Raw genomic sequence first — 26,097 nt, 5'->3', positions numbered from 1 at the left:
GAGATTAAAGTTATAGTTTTAACAAAGGCCGATATTCAATTAGATCGTGGAATTGGAAAATGCGCTATTTAAAGGTAATTTCCTATTGAGCTGACATTTACAACATTTACGGTGAATGTTGTCACCGCAAACACAGGAACCTTGACTTTAAAACGTGCATTGCGGACAAAGCCAATCAGATTGAATCCCAGTCCAAGTTTTGAGATTATACAGTATTTGTTTACAATTACATTATTTACAAACGATTGAGTAAAACAAGCTTATTTTGGGTTATGATGTGGTACAACAGTTGAACTAAGCTCATTAGGCATTTAGAAGTTATATTATTCTAGAATCAATGGGTATATACTGCATCATTAATTTAAAGTGCAACAATTTATGTACCAATTGCAGTGCCCATGACTTAGTAGCATTGTGGTAGTGTGGTAGAGTAACARTCTCAGATATAACAAATAACAAGACAGGGTCAGTAAAACCAGGCTTTAGGAAGAGATTTTTATTAGAACAGTAGAGTACATCATCATCATCATCATCATGCCAAACACAGTCAATACAGCAGCATCGGTTTACTCCCTCATTTACACTCAGCAGTCCTGCTAGTGGTTGAAGTTGGCTGGAGATGACCGGTACAGAGAACCAGCACCTTTTATACTGAAGAATACCGGTTCTAAAATAGGAACTCTGGTATGATAAAATTAAAGTCTGAGTACTTCAGTTATGCAGTACTTTAGTGTTCTTCAAAGTATGTCAGTACTTCCAGTAATCGATTGTGTGCCTTATATTTCCTACTGAAAATAGAGTATTTACACCTCAGTAACAGGTTAACATGTACTGCCTCTAAGCTAAGAGCATACCATCAGAAACAACATGAAACATTACACAGTTATATAAACAAAGGTACACTAGAATGGCATTCACATGCAATTAGCACAGTGTCATACTGTTGGACCATAGGATTTACTCTTCAATGTGTATGTTATGTTCACAACTACATTCCAGGTTCTCTGTGTCTGTCTCTGTTGAGATATTCCAAAATGAAACACACATCCTGAAGTACATAGAAAACACATGTAAAGTACATACTGTAGTGATTCTGCTGAAAATACATAGGACAGATACACTATGCTCCTGGAAAATAACACAATATCTGTATTTTGCTGGAAGAGTATGGTACGCTATGTAGTACATTTGCAGTCTGACATGGACAAACGGACATGGACATATACGTTACATTAGTGGTATGCTAACTATTGTAATAGAAGCCTGCATGTTCCATAAAACACCAGTGGTGTTTTTTTAATGAGTGGAAAGTATTTGCTCTGTTAGTTGGTCCTGTTTGCCAGCATGTACATGTTGCATTGCATTCGGAAAGTATTCAGATYCCTTGACTTTTTCCAAATTTTGTTACGTAACAGCCTTATTCTAAAATGTATTAATTTTTTCCCTCATCAATCTACACACAGTACCCCATAATGACAAAGCTAAAACAAGGCATGAAGTCAAAGGAATTCTCCGTAGAGCTTCAAGACATGATTGTGTCGAGGCACAGATCTCGGAATGGGTACCAAAAAATGTCTGTAGCATTGAAGGTCCCTAAAAACACAGTGGYCTCCATCAWTCTTAAATGGAAGAAGTTTGGAACCASCAAGACTSTTCCTAGAGCTGGCCGCCCGGYCAAACTGAGCMATTGGGGGAGAAGAGCCTTGATCAGGGAGGTGACCATGAACCCGATGGTCACTCTGAAAGAGCTGCGTAATACCAATACTTGTTATATTTCAGTTTTTGCTTTGTCATTATGGGGTATTGTGTGTAGATTGATGAGGAAAAAAAACAATTGAAACAATTTTAGAATAAGGCTTAACAAAATGTGGAAAAAGTCAAGGGGTCTGAATACTTTCCGAATGCACTGTACATGTAGGTGTTATCATAAAGTAACAACAGGGTTATAATGATATAAAACAATAAAAAATAGATGTTACAAAATGTTTTCTGAAATAGATCAACTTATATCAAATATTTTTTTCACAATGTACATATACATATCTATAAATMTGTGTGTGTTGGAAACAAGTTTTGTTTGCAAATTTAGTAATTTATTCATTTAAACAACATGTGACAGAGTCGATGCAGAGACGACAAAGTTTTAGGGTTCTATTCTATCCGAATCGAGGACGTTCAGTGTTACAGCATGATTGAAATTCAAAGGCAATGTTCCCGCGTTGGCGGAGACTGCATTCACGGTAAACRCTGCATATGACATCTCAATCAGGAATTACTTTTCCATTTCTATCACGCCAACTTTAACGCTCCGCGACACAGATTGAATAGTTCAACTGGGATGCAGGGGTTTGACTGAAACATAAATTGAAGAAAATATTTCAAATAAAGTCAACTTCAACGATGTAACATATTTTATACAGGACTCTGAACAAATCAAAAAGATTAACATCAAAACATCAAAACATTTGTGTCTTGGAAGGGAGAGATTATCTATACACTGAACACAATCACTTTCAGAATCTTGTTGGATACTTTTTTAACCTACTGCTTAATTCAATTGTTTATGGTGAAACAGCATCATGTAACAAGAAACCCGCAAACCATTCCCTTTTGTACAATAATGTTTCAAAGCATATTTACATGTCTGATTTAAGTTAGAATAACATCTTTAGTTATAAATCCATGACTACTGAATTTTCAGTAGCCATGGATTTATTTTCTTGCAGTGCTCGGGCATCCTCCTCTCTCCTCAGAACTCTTCATATCTCATAGAATCTTCTCAACATCAAACCGTTGTGCTTTACATGACCTGTATATTATAATTGTCCTTGTGATACACACATAAGGTACATCCCTGCTCAGTCATGTATGTCATCAAACACTATCATCCCTTGTTCCAAGATAGTGGTTGTTAATAGAAGATACCCACTAAATCTGGGTGGACAACAACGATGAGCTATACAAAGCCATACTACTGCGGAGACAGAGCCATGTTTTCAATAGGTTATTCAATAGTAGAGAGAGCATGTAATTACATGAAGTCCAGTCCTCATGTTGGCTGACACTGTCCCTCCATGGTGCTGGGGCCACAGAGGCCAGCTGAGATAATAGAATATAATAGTACTGTATCATCCTGTGTCTCTGTGCCGTGTCACTGTAAACATGGGTGCCCACGCAGCCTACACATCGACCAGGGCGGGATATTGCCTTTGTTTCCAGTTGAGATTCTCTGTACAAAGTCAGTGTGGAACGAGTCTTTATCTCTGTATGGGGCAGAGGAGGCAGGGGAGGAGGTTCGGAGGGTGTTCGGGGACGAGGAAAGGGTACGTGGGTTGGGGGTTGGAGGGTCATGGGATTCAGTGGGTGCGAGGTCAGACGCTGCGGGGGGCTCTCTCCAGTTCGTGGGTCCGGCGGTTGCGGCCCTTCTGCCTCTCCTGCAGGTGTTTCCATTTGGCCGCCAGGCCGTGGGCGTGCACGTGGGTGTGAGCGTGCACGAGGCCCTGCTGCTGCTGCTGGTGTAGCTGGACCTGTTGGGATAGGTGTGCTTTCTGCCTCCTCTGCTTCCTCTCCCTCTTCCACACCTGCTCACAGAACTCATCCACGCTATTCAGGGTCGGGTGGTTCACTAACGACAGGAAGTCACGGTACCAAAGCTTCTGATTGGGCGATTCCCGGGCTGTGGACGTGTCCCGGGCGGTGGTGTGTGTGGTAGCGGTGTGTGCGGTGTCTTCGTCATCACGATGAATGAGATCGTCGAGGCGTTCAGTGTCGATGACCTCCAGGGTGACCTTTAGGAGCGTCTGCATGAAGCCGTGTTCTACTGCCTGGCACACATACATCCCAGAATCCTTCTTGTCCAATGTGCGGATCAGCAAGCCCTGCTCCGTACGTACAAAACGATCCTCTGATTTGATCTGCACAGAAAGGAATAATACAATGATTACTTCACTTGACTTGATTTTACTTTACATACTAAGATAAACAGTACTACATTTGATATCCATTATTTTGAGTATTTTTTACAGTACAGGATCTAGTATCTATAGTAATACAGAAATCTGTATGATGTGCTGGAATCAGTATTTCATTAATTTATGGACATCATGATTGAAATGCTATCTGGAGTTCTACAGTATGTCTAAGATTTCGTGAAAGCAGGTTTCATACGTCTTGTCTTCGGTCGTCATTGGCTTGTTGGTACTGCCAGTAGGTGACTGCTCTCTGGGACTTGGCGCTACACTCTAGGAACGTACTGCTGTTCTCCACTCCATACACCGTCTTATCCAGCACCGTGGGCTGCCCATTCAGGTTATCTACAGACACACACAAATAGTAGTGTGAACACTACATGAACTCAGAACCATTATAATGTGAATAGAGGAATACTGCATGAGGAGGTTTGTTTGTAAATACATACCTTGATGCTGCAGATCTGAACACTGGGTTAAAGGGTCTCCGTTCCTGATGTCCTGTCTCCTTGTCCTCCTGCAAAAACACATGTCAACAGTGAGTTTGTGAATGTGCACGTGCATGTGTGTGGTTCTGGATGTGCTGTGCTGGTGGTTGTGAGCCAGGCTGATAAACTAACACCAGTGAGCTTCATACCACTGTAGACCACAGGCTTAGATATAATTACAGGGTAGTTGAGACTGAGGAATTCAGACCTAATTAATCAATCACTCACTCTAACTGCTACACAGACTGAATCACACAGTCACACTCAGTCACGGATACAGAGGGGTTGGATTCCAAACACACACACACACACACACACACACACACACGTATTGTAAATAATGACGGAACAAACAACAGAATATCCAGAGTGAAAAACAAAACAGAGATTTATTAATTGAGAAAGAACTAGTGTCTTCTCTCACATATAATCTCTTCCCTACAGGGCTGTTTTCTCAGAGAGTATGAGAGTATTCAGAGTCTAAAAGATGTAGAAATATGAGACCTTCAGGCCAAATCTCAAATCAATAACCCAGTGGAGACTTTGAGTGGGTGGAAGGCTACAGTGCAGAACTCACTCACTCACACACACACACACACACGCACACACACACACACACACACACACACACACACACAACACACACACCACACACACACACACACACACACACACACCACACACACACCACACACACACACACACACACACACACACACACACACACACATACATACACACATACATACATACATATACCCCCTCCTCCTATACACAGCTAGAACTGTTAACACTTTATTTCACCCTGCGTTCACCCAGACATTCTGCCTGCAGGTACGACTGACACTGGTTCTCATTGCCAGTAAACACAGTTCAGGTTATTCTTCTGTGACTCAGTGAGAAATGTGACCTGGCTACCTTCAGGGCTTTCTGGCTCCAACACAAGGTCTGCTCTATTCATCATCAGACCCACGATAACAGAAACACAGCTAGCTGACATACTGTATATCCTTAATCTGTGGACATGAACAATCCCTCCGATCTGATGTTCTCTTCTTCATAGTGTACCCACTATGTGCAGTCTTTGAATGAGAATAACACTGCTTGAAAGTTAACTATGCAATGAGTGTGTGTGCGTGTGAGCATACCTCTTGGCCATAGGAAAGTATCGTGAGCACTCGGTCCCGTCCCAGGCACAGTAAGGGTCTCTAGCCAGACAGCACTCAGCACAGGCCTTCCCGTACACCTCACAGCGATGCAAAGGCATCTGGGATACACCCAGCTCTGAGCCGAGGTACAACTGTTGCTGTGGAAACAGAGAGAAAATATTCAAAATACCTGATCAAATTGATGCATTATTTATATATTACGCATAATGGTTTATACATTTTCTCAGAGCCCCGTAGTGTTTTTACAGTAACAGAAAGGCCACATCATATTAATATTGGTGTTCGGCACCTTCTATAGCATACTAATACAGTTTTCTTCCTTCCCACGTATTAGAAACCAGTTGATTGACATCCTAACAATGGACTTCTGTCTTAGTCAGCATCGTGTTAAACTCTTATAATGAGTGTCTCTTTTCTCTCTATAAAGCCCTCAGGCTAGGTGTGTCACCCATGACATTGACAGGACACATCAAGTCTGTATTAGGAATACAATGCAATTCTATGAATAGCATAGCTTTCATTCAGTTAAATTCTTCTTCTATGGTAGTGTCCCTCTCCTCTGCAGCTCAGTGTGTGAGTTGGCGTGTTGAACCCTAGTTGGCGTTGATGAAAGCTGACTACTAGTGAGAAACACTACTCCTTCATTACATATGAATGTAGCTGACTGTATGTCAGAAAGATGATGTATCCCTATTTAGAGGCTGGATCTGTACACCTGTCATTTATGGAGCAATAACATTTGATTTGTAGCTTCACTAAGGCCATGGTTCTGTAACGTAGGAATGCCTCGTTTGTTTTCCCGTATAAATGTTTATTGTGACATCCATTTCTTGTCTGTCCTGCTCATGTCATGAGGGATATGATCAGAGTTAGTTACCTGCTTTGTAGAGAGTTTCATCACTGTAATAGCAGCTTGTTCCTGGGAGAAAATACATGAACAATTGTACAAACACATAAGCCAATTGTGATACGTTTGTGTTATCATCGTACCTTAGCTGTATGAGTAATACGTATGTACTAATGTAGTGTACATGTCCTTTTAGCTGTATACAATATCAGTGGATGTAAGCTACCCTGAACACAGTCATCTCCTCCAGTAGAATCTCCTCCAGGTCATGCCAGGACCCTCTGGGGATGGACACCACCTTCAGCACTGTCCCTATATCTACAACACACACAACATACACACATTACATTACTCAGTGTCTGTTTGTGTGTGAGTGCGTGTGATTGTGTGTATGTATGTGTGTGTGTGTGTTGTGTGTGTGTGTGTGTTGTGTGTGTGTGTGTGTGTGTGTGTGTGTGTGTGTGTGTGTGTGTGGTGTGTGTGTGTGTGTGTGTGTGTGTGTGTGTGTGTGTGTGTGTGTGTTTGTTGTGTGTGTGTGTGTGTGTGTGTGTATGGTGTGTACCTGTGCCTATGAACATGACGTCGTACTGTCCGTCCTCAGCCTCCACTCTGTCCACCACTATCTGTGTGAACTGGTAGTCTGTGTCCGTCTTGGACTATGATTGTCGGTTGTTGATGGGGTAGACGGGGTTAAACATCGCCGGGTGACCTCTGGCAAATGTTATGACATCATCGGGCAAGTCCTTTGTCGAATCAAATCCACCGAACGTCTTGCTGGGGCACTGTGGATTCAAATACACCCATTACAATGTGAATCTTACTTTCATGTCCCATTTCATTCACTAGTTTACAATCTGTATATGGTAACATTCTAAAAGTGCTGTAATGCTTTATGTATAGCTCCTTCAAGTAAAGTGTGCCCCTCCCCACCCAAGGCCCCGTCATGCCCTTACCGTTTCCGGGCCCGTGGTATGGTACCCGTCCCTGGAAGGGAACCCACTGGTAGTTAGGCCGTCCCTGTGGCATAGGGACCTAGAAACACCCTTCTGATGTCTGCCATGCTGTACAGACACACTGCTGAACCCTTGAAGATGTTACTGAGGTAGACAGAGAGAGAGAGAGAGAGAGAGAGAGGGAGAGAGGTTAGATACACACAGCTCCAGCAAAAATCTTCAACAGGATCCATACACCTCCAATGGAGTTTAAACAAGTGACTGACAGGTGTACGTACCTGGAGTGTAGTGAACACTGCATAGATAATGGGGTTCTTGGGATCCTTAGAGCTCATCAGAAACACATCCTCTGAGAACAAAAGCAACCTTGAAGTGTTAGCATCGAAGAACAAATCACAAGACAGTAGCATTAGAAATATACTGCAGATGATTTTGTTTCCCCATAACATATTCCACACACACTACAGCCCCTCTTCATACCCACACAGGCACACACCACAGACATATCCACCCACACTACAGCCCCTCTTTCATACCCACCACAGGCACACACACATGACATATCCCACACACACTACAGCCCCTCTTCATACCCACACAGGCACACACACAATACATATCCACACACACTACAGCCCCTCTTCATACCCCACAGGCACACAACACACATAATATTTCCACACACACTACAGCCCCTCTTCATACCCACACAGGCACACACACATGACATAGAACACAACACATGTACAGTGGTAGTTAAACACTCACGTAGTTCGTCAAAGTGAGTGTCTATGCCGTTGAGTCCAGGTACAGAACAGACCAGTCTGGCCTTCAGGAACGTGGTCCACTTATTCACTAGACTCCTGTGGCCTCCAAAGTCATTCTGATAGAGGGAAACACACCAGAGTCCAGAATGAACCTCTCAAACATTTACTACATCCCGCCTATAAAACAACACTACAATGCTGCATTTTAGAACTATGATTGACACCCGAACAGACAACAACGGCTTAATGCAGTCTTACAGATTCTTATATTACTTTATCAAGACAAAAGTGTCTTGAGTCTGCGTTTGCGTGTTTGTTTTTCTGCACACGTCGACACAATACAGGCTCCCAGTGTGAGAAAAGAAACACATCCACACCCAGATCCACAGTGATTTATTACGCTCTATTAAGGCTGACACGCTGTATAATGAATGGATTGTGTTGAGTAGAGAAGAGCAGATTTCTCACATACTGAGAAATCAGGCTGGGAGGTTGTGCACGCTACTCGGTGGCTGAGGAGACACTAGTCTGTGCCAATACTAGCCATTATCCGAACAGTACCACCATTGTTACGTAGTCTCTCTGTAGTCTCTCTGGCTCCAGTGTCATGTATTAACCACCTCTCCCTCTCAGGTTTCCCTCAGTAAGAAGAGAGCCACACCAAACACAACACACTTCACAGCTAAATATAACCTGAGAGGAGAGAAATACCTGGTTATGAAAGCATCCGTTATGGAAAACACGCTGTCACTCATTTACTCTGTTAGAGATAGAGGAAGCTGTTTAAGTCTGAGGTGTCTGAGTGTGTTTGTGTGTGTACCTTGCAGAGCTGTCCGATGCGTGCTTGAGTAGCCTTCCCTGCGTGTTCCCCATCCATAGCATTCTCTCTGAAGAACAGGTAGATCTTGTCATCCTCTTGGTTGTCACTCTCTGGGATCATGTGGACACTCACAAACCTGGGGTCTACACAAAAATATATATAATTTAACAAATAATGAAATAGGGAATCCATGACTTCTTCCCCAGTAAAAACTTTAACATACTGTGTCTGCTACCACTCCCTCTCTGCAGTCATGTCAATAACACAGAGGATTTAACACTCGCTCTCCACTGTCTTCTCTGTTATCGTACTCTGAGAACAACTTTCTGTCTCAACTTCTGTCTGTTTGTCTTTTTAGATTCTGTCATTGAGACACTTTCTGCCTCAAATTAAGATGGTTTTAATCCGGCTCGTCTGCATGCCAACAGAATGTTAGCTAGCTGAGCTAAAGCCTAGGCATCCGCTTGGGGAGCTAACACAAGTCTTCAAGAATCAAGCAAGGTAACTCATCAGGCAAGCATAGTTCAATGAACTGAGACCATCAGAACTGAGAATGTTCTTTATCTCCATCTCACCGTTCAGCCAGCGAGAGTCGTGTTGCTCTGTTCTGATTGGGTGATGCTGTCCCAGCGTACGGAAAATGGCAAAGTCTCTCCCCATGAAGTCAGCTGACGTCCCAGAATACAGTTCGCCATCTGAAGGACAGAGGAGGAGGACAATATCAGATGTGTGTGTGTGTGTGTCTCATAACCTTTCATGTACAGGTGTCAAGTGTCTGTATTAGTCTGGCAGGTACATTATGGTGCCTGCAGGCTTAACAATACAGGTAGAATGTGTTGTCACAAGGAACACCTTAATCTACCAGATAACGAACCAGAACAAGGAAGAGACTCAGGGCCAGGTAGCTGGCTGCATGAAAGGAGGGAGGGGAGAGAGTGAGAGAGAGGAGGGGAGACACGAGAAAGAGGAGCGAGTGAGAGAAGGAGAGAGGAAAGAGGAGAGAGAAAGAGAGAAGGAGGGAGACAGGGGTGAGGAGAACGAGGAGAGAGAGAGGAGGAGGGAGACAGGGGTGAGAGGAGAAAGGAGAGAGAGAAAAGGAGGGAGACGGGTGAGAGAAGAAAGAGGAGAGAGAGAACGAGGGAGACAGGGGTGAGGAGAACGAGGAGAGAGAGAGGAGGAGGGAGACAGGGGTGAGAGAAAAGGAGGGAGACGGGTGAGAGAAGAAAGAGGAGAGAGCGACAAAGGGTTCATGGGCTGGAAAATGACCATCTTTTGGTTGGGGTGATGTGATGTCATATAGTATAACTGGTTCTGGTGATGAACATGGTGAAGAAATGAAGCTGACACACACAGGTTTGCACATACACATCTACCACTCTTACAGGCTTGGAAATTAGTGTGTCCACTGTAGAGCACTACGAATGATGAACACTATACTGCAGGGCTGCCCAACCCTCTTCCTGGAGATCTACTGTCCTGTAGGTTTTCAGTCCATCCCTAATTTAGCGTATCTGATTCAGCTAGTTAAGGTCTTGTTGAGCAGCTAATTAGTAGAATCAGGTGTGTTAAATTAGGGTTGGACTGAAAACCCACAGGACGGTAGATCTCCAGGAAGAGGGTTGGGCAGCCCTGCTATACTGCATATATCCAGCCCTGTCATTTATCCACTTCCTCTTAACTGTAAATATGCATAATGAATGAGTGGCGATGAGAGAAGAAGTTTAACCTCCTCTTTATGTGTGTGAAAAGTTCTGGGGTAAATTGGTGCCTTGATAAAGAAAGTTGAGTGTGTGAGTTTGTTTTGGGTCACTCACCAATGAGCATGGATGCTGTGAGCAGCTTGGGGTCATAAGGGCTCTTCCCTCGACCGTTCTCTATCTGGGGCTCCAGCCTGAACACACTGTCCTGTTTACATAAGAAATAGTTCCAAATATAGAGCATTTAGAACTCTGATTTTACCGCAAAGTCCGATTGACATCAATGCATGATGTTGGCGTCTTGGAAAAAACATTGTATCTCTATTTTTGCAGATTTTGATATTTTACATTCTCATAGAGCTGGGCTCTCCAACTCTGTTCCTGGAGAGCTACCATCCTGTAGGTTTTCACTCCAACCCTAATCTAGCACACCTGGTTCTAATAATTGGTTGATAAGCTGAACCAGGTTAGTTACAACTGAGGTTGGACCGAAAACATACAGGAAGTTAGCTCTCCAGGAACAGGGTTGGTCACCCCTGTCATAGAGTCACTTTAACAAGTGGGCCCAGCCGGGCAGTTAAGAGTGGGGACGACTATTCTCAGAGACATTCTCCCTCTCTAATTCTCTGCAGTCTAATGAATAGGAAACACATTTATAAGCCTGACTCACTGACATTACGAAGAGGAGACATAGAACACACACAAACACACAGCGTTTCATTTGTAAAGTAATGAATTGAGGATGTTTTGGACGATGGAATTTTCCACCTCATTTACTGAACGAATAAAACCATTTTTCTTCAGGCCATCAGTGAATCATTACGATTCAGAGAATACCGCCACGGTTTATGGTTTTAAATCGAAAGCCAAAACCATAATCACACATTATAGTGTAGAGTTTTTGTTAATACTGTAATCTGGCTGCAGCTCATATAAGGCTTGAATCAGACAGCAAAAACCATGACATTCCCTCTTCCATGGCTTGTGTTGTCGTATTGGTCAGTAAATAGTAGAACACTAGAGCTCGATTACTAGAGTAAGCAGACTGATGGGTGGGCAGAAAGATGAAAACATGTGTGAATAGTTACAATGCAGGTTGGTATACCTCTAGTTTCTTCCCCACCTCCAGGTAGGCACAGACAGGGTGGAAGGCTCCGGTTCCACATACATACAGATGGGTCTGGTTAAATGGCTGTAACACCTTGATGAAATTAGAGCATTCACTCTGGAGATAGAAAAAGAGAGATATTTTGTATATATTTTTTAACCTTCATTTAACTAGGCAAATCAGTTAAGAACAAATTCTTATTGACAATGATGGCCTACACCGGCCAGACGCCGGGCCAATTGTGCGCCGCACTATTGAACTCCCAATCATAGCCGGATGTGATTCAGCCTGGGTTCAAACAAGGGACTTTAGTGATGCCTCTTGCACTGAGATGCAGTGCCTTAGACCGCTGCACCACTGCATATCATGGGTACGCAGGAGATAAACAGACTATGAAAACAACTATCATACACAGAGAATAAAGCTTTCTGAAGCTGTTGGGGCAAAATCATGTCCTGTTGATTTGGATCAAAACCCAGTCCTGCCCATTTGGGTCAAAACCTAGTTTGTCCATCAGAAGTAAGCACTCCTATCCAGAGCTGATCCACTGGACAGAGAAAAGTGTTAACCCTCTCTGGACTTAACACAACATCACATACAGTAGAGCTATGCTGGAAAACAAATATTTAGGTTGAGAGAATAAAGGGCATCTGAAATCAGAATGAAAGACTTGTCCTGTCTGAATAATCTATTAATAATATTCCAAGAATATGCAGGGAACTACTTCAACTACATGTGAATAACAATGTTGGGGAAAGGAACAGCCCTGATTGGTTATACTGTACCAATGCCATCATGCCCAGGCCAGCTGAGTGAGTGCTGTTTCTGCTGTTTCAGAGATAATCCAGACTGTTGTGCTGTGTAATAACGCAACAACTCGCTGTTCAGATTGAGGACAGTAATCTGTAATTCTCTGTTTTTCTCTCTTTATTTAATGATCTCTATATCTCTCTCCTATATTTCTCTCTCCATCTCCCCCTCCCCATATACACTGAATGACCTCTCTCCTATCCTGACTCCTGATCAGAAAGGCTCAGGGACATGTGATGAGTATTGAAACAGCTGGGATTTTATGATGGACATCAACAGTGAGACTTTTTAATGCAGAAACATCCCTGCAACTAGCTTGCAACGCACCAGCAACCTTCCCACAACAATAAAATGTTATGAGCATTACATACTGTAACCTCATCTAAGTTTACTGTTTAGTGTAGTGAGTGTAGGGTGTCTGTCTCCATGCTGTAAAGCCTGTTTCCCATGATCTGTCAGCACATGCCTGAGCATGCAACAGGCCTGACCTCATATGAAAATTAATGTCATCACACTGATGGGAAAAAAGAGAAAACAGAACCACAAATAATGCATGACTAAATTGATCTGACTTTATCGACAGGAAGCAGCTCTGTTGATTGGGTATGCCTTTGTTGTCCTCCAAAGAGCTGTCTGACATTTCAGGGTGGTTTAGCTGGTTGTGCAGATGTGCAGATTTCATTATTTTTTCCCTGGCTCTGTGTATCACCCTCCTTTCTTCATAGATGTAGAGTAAATTAGAAATGTCTGCTTCTATTATTTTCTCTCTCTCATCTCTCTTTCACGGTCTTCCCTGCGGCATGTTCACAAGTGCCTTTGTTCAAGTTCATCAAAGGGCATCTGTAGTCCTGCTACCTCTCTCCCTCTCTCCTTCTCCCCTCTGCCCTCTTTTTCTTCCTCTCCTTCATGTCTCCTCTGCCCTTCACACACAAAGACCATCCTTCAGGGCTCCCCGCTCATCCCTTCCAGAATGTTTACAGAAAACACACACACAAAAGACCTGATGGCCCTTCAAATCAACCCCATAGAAACTCAGCATAGCTTGACCTTGTGCCTGTGAACTCAGTGAGGCAGACGCAGCGGAGCTATGATTTTATATTGTAGGCAACACATGGCCCCAGGCTGTGTCTGAGAGGGAAGTCAGAAGGAGATAGATGGAACTGTCTCTCTGAGTCTTTACACAATGTACTGCTTGCATTCAGACAGATATACAGGACACATATACACGACTGAGCTAGTCATGCAAGGAGGACATATGTAGCATAGAGGTGCTGCTGGTATCGACATCACTCTTCTTAGACTGAGGAAAACACACTTGATATAGCAGTGGGAATTTCTAATGCCATATAACTGTGTAGACAGAGACCATGCTCTATATAACAAATACCCATGTCTCTACACAGCCATAGCTGATGTTACAGTAGGACACTGCTCCTGTGTTGAAAGCAGTGACTGTAAGCCCATTGGCTGTCCACTGTTAGCCCCGTATCCCAGTGGTTAGGTCAACTGTTCTATTGTTAGACCAGGGGAGAACGACTGTCCCCTCGCATTGAGAATTTCAAGTTGAAGGCTGACTGCAGTACTGCAGGCATTGTTTCCAGAAAACAGGATACCCCATTATAGCGAATCGGAAAATGACAATCTTTGTGGTCAATATTGGTGGCTATATATAAATAAATAAAAATTCAATACAATCATGGTACCAACAATTGTTTCTATTTCACCAGATGTATGTCCTTGAACTGATTACTTTAAAATCACACACAGACAAAAGATCATTTAGTTGCTATTGGTAGTCTGCAGTACCCCGGTCGGCTTTCAACTTAAGATACACTGAGCTAGCCTGCAAAGTCACTTCCTAGAGTAGCTCACACTCTTCATGCAATATTTCCAAAAACATGTAGCAAGATGGTGACATGTTGATATGACACTTCCTGATCTTCAAATGTGCCACTGAGCATTCTCATAGGAAACAATGGGGTGACTTCAGTTGATTGGACTCTAGTTGATTAAGTTCATGTAATGTCTCTATCTTGACAAGGGGATTATGATCAGATTCCGAGCTTCCTGTCCATGTGTCAACACACAGATGACATAATCCCACTGTAGTGTAAAAAGTAGTACTTCGGGAGGGAGAGATAGTGTGAGATGAGGTAACTACTCACCATTAGGTCCTTTCCTGCCCATTTACACTCGTCTCTTCTGGAGGTGGAGGCAGGCCACGGGATCTACACAGACACAGAAAGATAAGGATACTTCACTACACAATACACATAGATACAATAACCTTAATCAGCCACAAGCAATCCTAACTTCAACCAGTCCCTAACCCTAAACCCTCACCCAAGCAGCTGGTCAGCTAACAGGCCTTAATTTAGCTGAGGTGGTTCTGCCAGCAATGTTACTGCAAAATGTAGTTTTGTAGGAGGAAGCTCATATTTTATGAGATTTCATTGATGTGTATGTGTCTGCTTGCGAGCCTGTGTATGTTCACATGTTCACATGTGTATATGTGTGTGGTGGGGGTAGTGGAGTCACAATGCGATTTGTTCTCCACTTTGTTTTCGATTACGCATTATTCATCCAGGTGTGCATGGCGTGGCTAACGTGCCAGTGTGAGATCCTGCACGACAGCTCAGATCTGAATTAATCATCAGCCACTTCTCTGTAGAAACCATGGAGAATGATAGAGGCCTCTATGTGCCAAAAGGCTATATTAGCATGAGCAGCGCCATTGAGAGCTTCCACCATTTTAATGTAGTCACCTTGGTGGGACTTCCAACTTTATTGGCCTATCCCTCCTGGTGACCCTGTTAGAGTCATCTTCAACCGGGTCATCAGGAGGGATCAGCCAATTGTAAAGAAGAAAATGTAATTCTTAAAAATGGAGATTGCCTCAATAGCACTGCCTATGCTGTCATGGACGTTATAATGGCACAGATACAAAGATGAGTCCTCTATCTATCTCTATGGTAGAAACAGAGTCCCTGGCTGAAACTGGCTAAGACTGACAGGGGTGAGGTAGCTACAGATGTAAGATCTTAATTTGATCACCCTGTTGCAGGATAATTTTCCTGAAATGCAGGAAATGTTAAACTTGTAGTGTATTTGAGGTTTTAAAAGGTTTCTGAAGTTTGTAATTTCCACTTTGAAATTTCAGACATGATTTTCCCTTACGAAAAATGTATCAACCCCTACAAAATTGTTCATTAACTATAATCCACATAATAATTCACATGTCCTTTTGCTGCAGGATTATTTTCCTTCTGTAGCAAACTGGCTCGAATGAAGATCCTACATCTGTATAGTCAGACAGACTACAAGCAGACTATGGTGTATATATGCAAGTGTATTGATTATAATGCGTTATAAGTGTATTGTAACTGTTACCTGTGCCATATCTCTGCTGATGTTGACTAGGTTGAAGGAGAAGATGTGGTCCTTGGCTCCCACCACCAGACGACCCTTCTCCTCGTCCAATAGGAACGTGTGGTAGGCAGAGCTATTCACCTGGCCCTCAAACGTCACCAAGTTATTGGACTCCAACATCTCTGGAGAGGAGAACAGAGAGAGCGAGTTACTTCCTATGGTATCTGATATACTCAGGTAATATTAGACTAGAGAGAAATATAGATAGTTTGAAAAAGGGAATTAGTGAAGTCTTAGCATACAGCATCTAATAGAACAGCATCTTATAGAACACATGTTGACCTGTCTCCTCAGTATAGTCATAATGTCAGAGGGGAAACATGCCATCCCCACGTGAAGACACATCCTACACTCTCCCCATAGCAGAACCCTTTGAAGAACCCTTTTTGGTTCCTGTAAAAAAAAAAAATGTTCCACAGGGTTCTACCTGCAACAAAAAAGGTATCTAATTGGAACCAAAAAGGGTTATCCTATGGGGACAGCTGAATAACCCTTTTTGAACCCTTTTTCCTAAGAGCAGCAGGGACAGGATCTCAACTCCAAAAGCCTAGGGAGGTACCAGAAAGAGAGGGTGCTTTGGCTGAGATTTAATGAAAAAAATGTTAGTGTGTTCTCTCTTGCCCAATCACACATTTTCCCTCACACCCTCATCCCCACACTAGTTTGTGTCCAAAAAAATGTATTCTATGAATCAGATGCAATGACCAAATGGAGGCAATGACCAAATGATCTGGCTGGGGGAACTGACCTTGACTGGCCAGCCAAGCAGAACTGGACCACAGAACAAACTCACAGCGGAAAACAGACAATTCTCCATGCAGAATGACCAGCCTGTCTCAGAGTAGACACTGGCGAAATGACTGCAAATTGTTGTATTAAAATGTGCACAACCTCTGTAACAACCACCATTGAACATTCCACAAAAGTTCTCATTAGGTTTCCAGCTAATCTAATAACACAATGTATATGTACCAGTAATGTTTTCCCAGCAAACCATCATTGGTTCAGTGAACGTTCCCAGAACATTCGTTAGGTCGCTGCAAATTTTCTCATTACACAAGAACTGTCCATTTGTGGTGATGATTATAGAATGTTTGTATAAAACAATCGCCGGATGTTGCAAGAACTTTCCTACAAAATAAAACATTTAGGGAAGTTCAGCGTTACGAATGAAATTTAAAGGCAATGTTCCCGCTTTAGCAGAGACTGCATTCACGGTAAAGGCTGCATATGTCGGCTCAATCGGATGTTACCTTTAAATTTATATTGCGGAATCTGTAAAGCTGAATCATTACAGATTGCATAGATTCCTTAATCTATTATTTAAGGTTCCCAGAATATTTCATTAGGATGTGGGAACAGTCTGGTGAGAACATTGTGGGGACATCACAAAAGATATGTTCCCAAAATCCAATTGTACGGATGAGTCTACAATGTTTTTTTTAGGGTGCAAAAAATATTCACCTAATTCCACACAAAAATGTCCACACAATAATATTTCTCTCTAATATGTATCTTGTCATATCCCCACAATGTTCCCACAATGTAAATAAATGTGTTAGGACATTTTTAAGAAAATAAAACGTGTTCTGGGAATTTTCTTGCAACATCAGGCAACAGTTTTTTGCAACCTAATAGAAAGATTGCAGTAATTAGCACAACTGGACAGTTGTGTTTGGAAACTCTTTTGGGAATCTCACACAACGTTCCCACAACCTAATGAAATATTCTGGGATTTTTAAAAGAACAGATTAAATGTATTCTAGGAACTTTCTTGCAATATCAGGTGAATGTTTTATACAAACGTTCTATAATCATCACCACGACTGGACAGTTTTTGTTTTATGAGAACATTTGCAGTGACCTAACGAATGATCTGGGAAACAATTTTTGTTTTAGTCTTCCTGTAGGATCCGTTGAACCACTTCAAACCACAACAACCATTAGGTCAGTGTCAAAAAACAGCCCAGTATTGTACAATACAATATTTGCAACCTGAGGGGTGTTATTTTGACCGCCTTTCAAGATGAAACTGTAACCTTTACCTGCTGCCAAAATGTTCTCACACCTAAACCTCTCTCACACTCCATCTCTAACACCACACACACACACACACACACACACACACACACACACACACACACACACACACACACACACACACACACACACACACACACACACACACACACACACACACACACACACACACACACACACACACACACACACACACACACACACACGTACCCACCCACGTATGCACACACCATTCCTTCTCACACTCTCTCCTCACCCAATGAACCCACCAACACCCATCGCCCACACCAGCTGACCACCCATACATTTGTGTGTGGGAGGGAGAGAGGGAAAGAGAGAAGGGAGGAAAAATATTAAATGATGGAGAGGTATTGTGAATCTTGTGAATAAGTGAAAGTCAGGAGGAGGGAGAGAGAGGGAGGGACAGGGAGGGCAAGGGACAGGGAGAGAGGGGAAGAGACAGGGAAAGAGTGAAGGACAGGGAGAGAGGGGAAGGGACAGGGTGAGTGTGTGTGTGAGATAAGTGGCAATAATGAAGTAACCACAGCGTAAAGTCTCTGAGGAACTGTTGAGATGAGTGGTCTGTAACACCCTGTAATTCTGGACGCCTTAGTCCCTACACTCTTCCATTTATATTTCTCTTCTCTCTCTCTCTCTCTCCCTCTCTCTCTGCCTCCCCACAGACCAATGTGGTTTGACGTAGGCAGTAGTGGCATACTCCCTCCTCACTTATGGCTAGAAAGCTAGGTGGAATATCTGTTGGTTCAAGATCTGTGTCTCATCTTAGAAGCACATTTCTTAACACATATGAACTACTAGCTACCTAGCTACCATGTATTACCATTGGTCTCATCTATCAGAATACATAAGATGGTTGGACAGCTCTCCAGAGGGTTGGACTCCTGAGCTTGGTAGAACAAGAGTMTTTTCCCTGAAATGTTTTCGTCAAGTAGTGTTTTTCCTGAAATAGTGACAGCCATTTGTGAGTGTTCACTGGAGAAACATTASTAATGTTCATTATGGCCATGTGTTTAATATCACTATGTGTGGGTAGAGGCATAGCTCGCTAGACTAATGGGAATGTCCTGTTGACGTAGTCCAGGTCACACCACAGTCACACATTACACTGTGTATGTTTTCAGCTCTGTGTTACACCAACCAATGATCTATAACCAACATGAAACCTCTCTATGACCCACCTGAAAGCCCTCTACAACCACTCTACAGCCAGTTGCTAGATTATATTCTAAATGTGGGATTGGTAGTAGATGTATGGTAGTAGATGTATTACTATGTGTGATAATGAAAACTTTAGCTGATGATAGGTTTCAGAGTGCTATATGCTGAATCAACACCTTATTGTGCAGTTGGTTGTTAGCTGAGGGTGTATTGCTTTGTAATACATTGAAACTTTTATTAGTGACTCGGTTCTGATTGTCACAGGCTGTATTTCTTTTTACATATTTGAAAATGTACCTCAGGAAGTGGAATTTTCAGAAACTATTGAAACTTCAACTATTGGCAGGGCAGTATCTATTTCTTTATCTTTCTCTATGTCTCTCTGTCTCTCTGTCTCTCTGTCTCTCTCTCTGGGAATAAATAAATGTGTACATCATGAATGTTTCAGCAGGGAGAATGCCCCCTATCTGAAGTGTGTTTATATGTCAGAACCCCTGAGAGGGAGGAGCGAGAGAGGAGAAGGGAAAGGACATGGGGAGGAAAAGAGGGGAGAAGTGGACAAAGTAAAAGAAGAGAGAGATGGATATGCATGCAGTTTAAGAAAAAGGCAATGTAAGGGAAAATGTGCAAAGGAAGTAGAAAGACGAGAGTGACAGAATAAGAGGGAGGGGGAGAGATAAAGAGAAAAGGGAGAGAGAGAGACCGCCAGCTTCTAGGTAGAAACATATTCCCTCAAGTGCCCTTCATCTGCTCTGTCACAAACACACATCCCTTTTCATTGAAAGCACTCCTCTCCTACACCACAACCCCAGCATACCCCACCCCCCAGCACCACACACACACAACACACACACACACACACACACACACACACACACACACACACACACACACACACACACACACACACCACACACACACACACACACACACACACACACACACAACACACACACACATACACACACCCCAGCATACCCACCCCCCAAGCACACACACACACACACACACACATATACACACACACATACACACACCCCAGCATTACCCACCCCCCCAAGACACCACACACACACACACACACACACACACCACACACACACACACACACACACACACACACACACCACACACACACACACACACACACACACACACACACCACACACACACACACACACACACACACACACACACACACACACACACACCTGAACAAACAAAGATACAGAGGTGTGAGTTACTGTAATCCTACTGTATATGCTATCCACTGTGTGAAACGTAAGCAGCTAATTGCATAGATCCCAGCCTGCTTGTCGTATAAACAGTGGCGTGTCAGACATGTAGAGAGCCAGTCCAGGAATCACCATTTTAACACACACCACACACAGCTCAGGTGAGTGGGTGTGTTTGTGTAGGACTAGCATCCATGAAAACCATTCACCAGAGTATAGTGAGATTATAAAAAAAGTAACAGGGACAACTGCTGACATACAGACACACACATGCACGATAAAGAATATGTGKATCCACACAACAACTCTTATCTGTATCCTCCTGGTCAGAAACAACTCCTAGCCCTACTACTCATTTGCGTTCTGCATATGGGCCCATTTGGAAAGACAGACGGACAGGTGGACAACAGGTGGCCAGACAGACAATTACATGGGAAGTGGGGTCACAAGATGTCAGCTGTTAACCTTTCCCTATCCCCACTCTTCATGTTTCCTCCTTTCCCACACTCTCCATTCAACTTTCCCCCTCTCTCAGATGCAATATGCTCCACCCTCCCCACTCTATTTTATTTCAATGCACTCTCCATGTCACCCCTCACCCAAACTATCTGTTTTTGCCTCTCTTTTCTCTCTTTCCATCTCTGCCTTTCTGTTCTCCAGTCACTTCTCTTCACCTCTCTTTTCATCCTCCACCTTCCTCCCTCTCTGTCTCACACTCTCAGTTAAGACACAGCTTTATTTTATGTGAGGCCTATATAAATTAATTATTTGATCCTACATTCTCTTTTTCTCTCTCTTTCTTTGTTTGTCTCTKGGCTGGAGGGCATAGGGAGAGTTAAGTGCTGCGATAGAAAATATCAGAAGCACATCTAAGCAATAGAACATATGAGCCAGTATTGTATGGTATGGTGCCCTATATCTCAAGGCCTTGTTGTTATAGATCAGCTGACATCCACATGACTGGTTGTGTGTGTCTGCTCGGTAACAGCAGATAAAGCATCTCCTGATCATGTCAACACAGAGACTCCAAAGCCTAACCCGGACAACACTGGGCCAACTRTGCACAGCCAGGTGGGACTCCCAATCACGGCCGGATGTGACACAGCCTGGAATTGAACCAGGGTCTGTAGTGATGCCTCTAGCACTGAGATGCAGTGCCTTAGTGCCTTAAAAATTKTAATATCTTACGTTTCACTGAGTCGTGGCTGAACGATGACACGGATAAAATAGAGCTAGCGGGATTTTCCATGCACCGGCAGAACAGAGAAGAAGCTATTTGCCAATGTCTCGAGGTACTGCTCACCTGAGGTACCTTATGATAAGCTGTAGACCACACTACCTACTAAGAGAGTTCTCATATATATTATTCGTAGCCGTCCATTTACCACCACAGACAAATGCTGGCACTAAGACCGCACTCAACCAACTCTATAAGGCCATTAAGCAAACAAGAAAATGCTCATCCAGAACCGGCACTCCTAGTGGCCGGGGACTTTAATGCAGGGAAACTTAAATCAGTTATACCAGCATTTTTACCAGCATGTCACATGTGCAACCAGAGGGGAAAAAACTCTTGACCACCTTTGCTCCACACATAGATATGCATACAAAGCTCTCCCCCGCCCTGCATTTGGCAAATCTGACCATAATTCTATCCTCCTGATTCCTGCTTACAAGCAAAAACTAAAGCAGGAAGTACCAGTGATTCGCTCAATACGGAAATGGTCAGATGACGCGGATGCTACGCTACAGGACTGTTTTGATAGCACAGACTGGAATATGTTCCGAGATTCATCCAATGGCATTGAGGACTATACCATCTCAGTCATCGGCTTCATCAATAAGTGCATTGACGTCGTCGTCCCCACAGTAACCGTACGTACATATCCCAACCAGAAGCCATGGATTACAGGMAACATCTGCATCGAGCTAAAGGCTAGAGCTGCCGTTTTCAAGGAGCGAGACACTAATTCAGACACTGATTAGAAATCCTGCTATGCCCTCAGACGAACCATCAAACAAGCAAAGCGTCAACACAGGATTAAGATTGAATCCTACGACACTGGCGTTGACACTCGTCGGATGTGGCGAGGCTGTGAGCAAGTACTTTAAACAGGTCAACATTCACAAAGCCACGGGGCCAGACGGATTACCAGGATGTGTACACAAAGCTCGCGTGGAACAACTGGCAAGTTTCTTCACTGAAATTTTCAACCTCTCCCTGGCCGAGTCTGTAATACCTACATGTTTCAAGCAGACCACCATACTGTAGTCCCTGTGCCCAAGGAAGCAAAGGTAACCTGCCTAATGGATTACCGCCCCGTAGCACTCGCGTCAATAGCCAAGTGCTTTGAAAGGCAGGTCATGGCTCACATCAACAGCATCCTCCCGGATACCCTTGACCCACTCTCATTTGCATACCGCTCCAACAGATCCACAGATGGCACAATCTCAATCGCACACCACACCGCCCTTTCCCACCTGGACAAAAGGAACACCTATGTGAGAATGCTTTTCATTGACTACAGCTCAGCATTCAACACCATAGTGCCCATGAAGCTCATCATTAAGCTCAGGACCCTGGGACTAAACACCTCCCTCTGCAACTGGACCCTGGACTTCCTGGCGGGCCGCCCTCAGGTGGTTAGGAAAGGCAGCAACAYGTCTGCCACKCTGATCTTCAACACGGTGGCCCCTCAGGGTTGTGTACTTACTCCCCTCCTGTACTCCCTGTTCACCCACGACTGCGTGGCCAAACACGACTCCAACACCATCATTAAGTTTGCTGATGACACAACAGTTGTAGGCCTGATCACCGACAACGATGAGACAGGCTATAGGGAGGAGGTCCGAGAACTATCCGTGTGGTGCCAGGACAACAACCTCTCCCGCAATGTGAGCAAGACAAAGGAGCTGATCGTGGACTACAGGAAAAGGCCCTATTAACATCAACAGGGCTGTAGTTGMGCGGGTCGAGAGTTTCAAGTTCCTTGGTGTCCACATCACCAACAAATTATTATGGTTTAAACACACCAAGACAGTCATGAGGAGGGCACGACAAAACCTTTTCCCCCTCAGGAGACTGAAAAGATTTGGCATGGGTCCCCAGATCAAAAGTTCTACAGCTGCACCATCGAGAGCATCCTGCTCGGTTACATCASTGCCTGGTATGGAAACTGCTCGGCATCTGACCATAAGGCGCTACAGAGGGTAGTGCGTACGGCCCAGTACATCACTGGGGCCAAGCTTCCTGCCATCCTGGACCTATATAATTGGCTGTGTCAGAGGAAAGTCCATCAAATTCTCAGAGACTCCAGTCACCCAGTAATAGACWGTTTTCTCTGCTACCACACAGCAAACGGTACCGGAGCRCCAAGTCTAGGACCAAAAGGCTCCTTAACAGATTCTACCCTCAAGCCATAAGACTGCTGAGCAATTAATCAAATGGCCACCAGACTAATAACATTGACCTGCCCCAATTTGTTTTGCAAACTGCTGCTACTCGCTGTTTATTATCTATGCATAGTCATTTCACCCCTACCTACATGTACAAATTACCTCAACTAACCTGTACCCCCGCACACTGACTCGGTACCGGTACCCCCTGTATATAGCCTTGTTATTATTACTTTTTATAATTTTTTACTTTTGTTTATTTGGTCAATATTTTCTGTTGGTTAAGGGCTTGTAAGTAAGCATTTCACGGTAAGGTCAACACTTATTGTATTCGGCGCATGTGACAAATAAAGTTTGATTTGATTAGATTTTTTAATAATAAGTTTATAATAGCATTAAGGCACCTCAAAGGTTTGTGGTATATGGCCAATATACCTTGGCTAACGGCTGTACAAAAGTACTCCGCGTAGTGTCATGCATAAGAACAGCCCTTAGCTGTGGTGTATTGGCCATATACCACACCACCTCGTGCCCTTTACTTAAATATATAACGGGGATGGCAACTAGGTTTGGCCTCCAGCCAATTTGTTCCTGAGTTTGTAGCTAGTCGGTGCGCCAGAACATAATTAACCTATTAACAAATAGCCTACTAGCTGCCCAATTCAAAGCACTACACTACACATTTAACACGTGGTTAGTGGGCTAATCAATTCATTGACAATAACATATTAATTTTGATCTGATTACATTGTTAAAACCACCTATGTATTCATGAATAGGCCTACTTACTCTATTAAAATATATTAATCTTACCTTATTTTTCCAATGCCAAACCAGTGTGTCTTGTTTGCAAATCTACTGTCGCTGTGCGCAAATAATTACATCTGAGATGTCATTATGAATCTAAGCATCGTAATTTTACCACCGCAGACACGAGGCCCGAGTCCGAGGCAGAAAGGAGGTAGGCCTCTTTAAGGAGTGCATGGTGACAGTATTGGAGGAAATAGCTATATCGACATATATATGGATAACATAATTGCATAATATTCTGTCAAACAGCTAAGCCTATACCTCTTATTTCTTAGTGATCCAACAAAACTCTCTTGCTAATTTGTCTACTCAACTTTCAGCACCGGGCGCTGTCCATATTGATTTTAGAAATAGCGACCCACAATCAAATTGTGGCTGCATCTCAAATAATATTTTTTCTAATTTATCTAATTATATCCCATTGTCTTTATCATGGACATATTCCCACTAATATTGTAATTCATCTTCACATGCATGTTATACACTTTTTATCAAGCTGTTGGTGCCTATTTATATTTATGCCAAATCATTTGACCGCTGTAGGTTGAGAGTCTTGTTTCCTAACTTTAAAGACCATATCCCCATCACATCCCACATTATGTTAATGAAGTCCCCGTGTGTGTAACTCAAATGTGTGTTTGGCTCTGAATTGGGAAGGTGTGAAATGTATCAACGAGAGAAGGAAGGCAATCAATCTTATGGAAYAGGCCTAAATTCTCTTCAGTTCATGAGCTATCACTCCTCATGCCATGAAGGAGAACATCATTCCAGCATTACACTTTGATTCATTGATTGAATAAAACTATATCAATGCATTTGCATCATGACGTTCATGTGATAGAAAAGTAAAACCAATTCCGATTCAGATTCACTTTAGCCCTACAAGAGGAAATCATACCACCTCTAACCCATCACATAGGCCTTAACACCACATATAGAAAACACAACAGGAAACAAACAATAGGAACAGTCAGGCAGATACCTTTCCTACCCTCCTACCCTCCTAGCCTCCTACCCTCCTAGCCTCCTAACCTCCTACCCCACCCCACACCTGCCCACATGGGGAATTGTTCATAATAGTGATAGCCCCTGGGATGAATTCCTCCATTTAATTGTCTGTTTTCTCTGACCTGGTGGTCTGGGGTGGAGATCATGTGGCGTGCCTTGCGCTGTATAGTACGTTCGTTCAGTAGGTGAGGGGGATCCAATCAGTTCACTTAGATGTTTTTTTATAGTAGGCCTATAGGCTCCTCCACTGATATTTAATAACCTATACACTTTATTTTAATGCAAACTTTCAGAACATACAATGCAAAACTTGAAAGAACGTGTGATTCTCACGGTCAATCAAAATGAGTAACACCTAGCTATTTTAAGATGA

At 43.2% G+C, this 26,097-nt stretch overlaps 1 protein-coding gene across 1 annotated transcript in view; it reads right to left on the bottom strand.

Moving 5' to 3' along the window:
- Positions 1–475: 475 nt before the first annotated feature.
- The window catches only part of LOC111952798 (semaphorin-3ab-like), a 29,690-nt gene continuing 4,068 nt past the window's right edge, over positions 476–26,097 (bottom strand). Inside the window, 17 exon segments of the mRNA XM_023971706.2 lie at positions 476–3,914; positions 4,168–4,313; positions 4,418–4,485; positions 5,605–5,762; positions 6,503–6,544; positions 6,699–6,790; positions 7,035–7,254; positions 7,403–7,493; positions 7,495–7,575; positions 7,711–7,774; positions 8,194–8,308; positions 9,013–9,155; positions 9,588–9,707; positions 10,827–10,917; positions 11,815–11,934; positions 14,793–14,855; positions 16,018–16,178. Coding sequence (XP_023827474.1) covers positions 3,372–3,914; positions 4,168–4,313; positions 4,418–4,485; positions 5,605–5,762; positions 6,503–6,544; positions 6,699–6,790; positions 7,035–7,254; positions 7,403–7,493; positions 7,495–7,575; positions 7,711–7,774; positions 8,194–8,308; positions 9,013–9,155; positions 9,588–9,707; positions 10,827–10,917; positions 11,815–11,934; positions 14,793–14,855; positions 16,018–16,178 — 2,318 coding nt within the window. The 3' untranslated portion in view covers positions 476–3,371.

This window comes from Salvelinus sp. IW2-2015, linkage group LG26, assembly GCF_002910315.2.
Source record: "Salvelinus sp. IW2-2015 linkage group LG26, ASM291031v2, whole genome shotgun sequence".
In the NCBI taxonomy this organism is placed as follows: Eukaryota; Metazoa; Chordata; class Actinopteri; order Salmoniformes; family Salmonidae; genus Salvelinus; species Salvelinus sp. IW2-2015.
The sequence above is the reverse complement of the archived record's forward strand: the minus strand, read 5'-3'. Positions and strand labels throughout refer to the sequence as shown.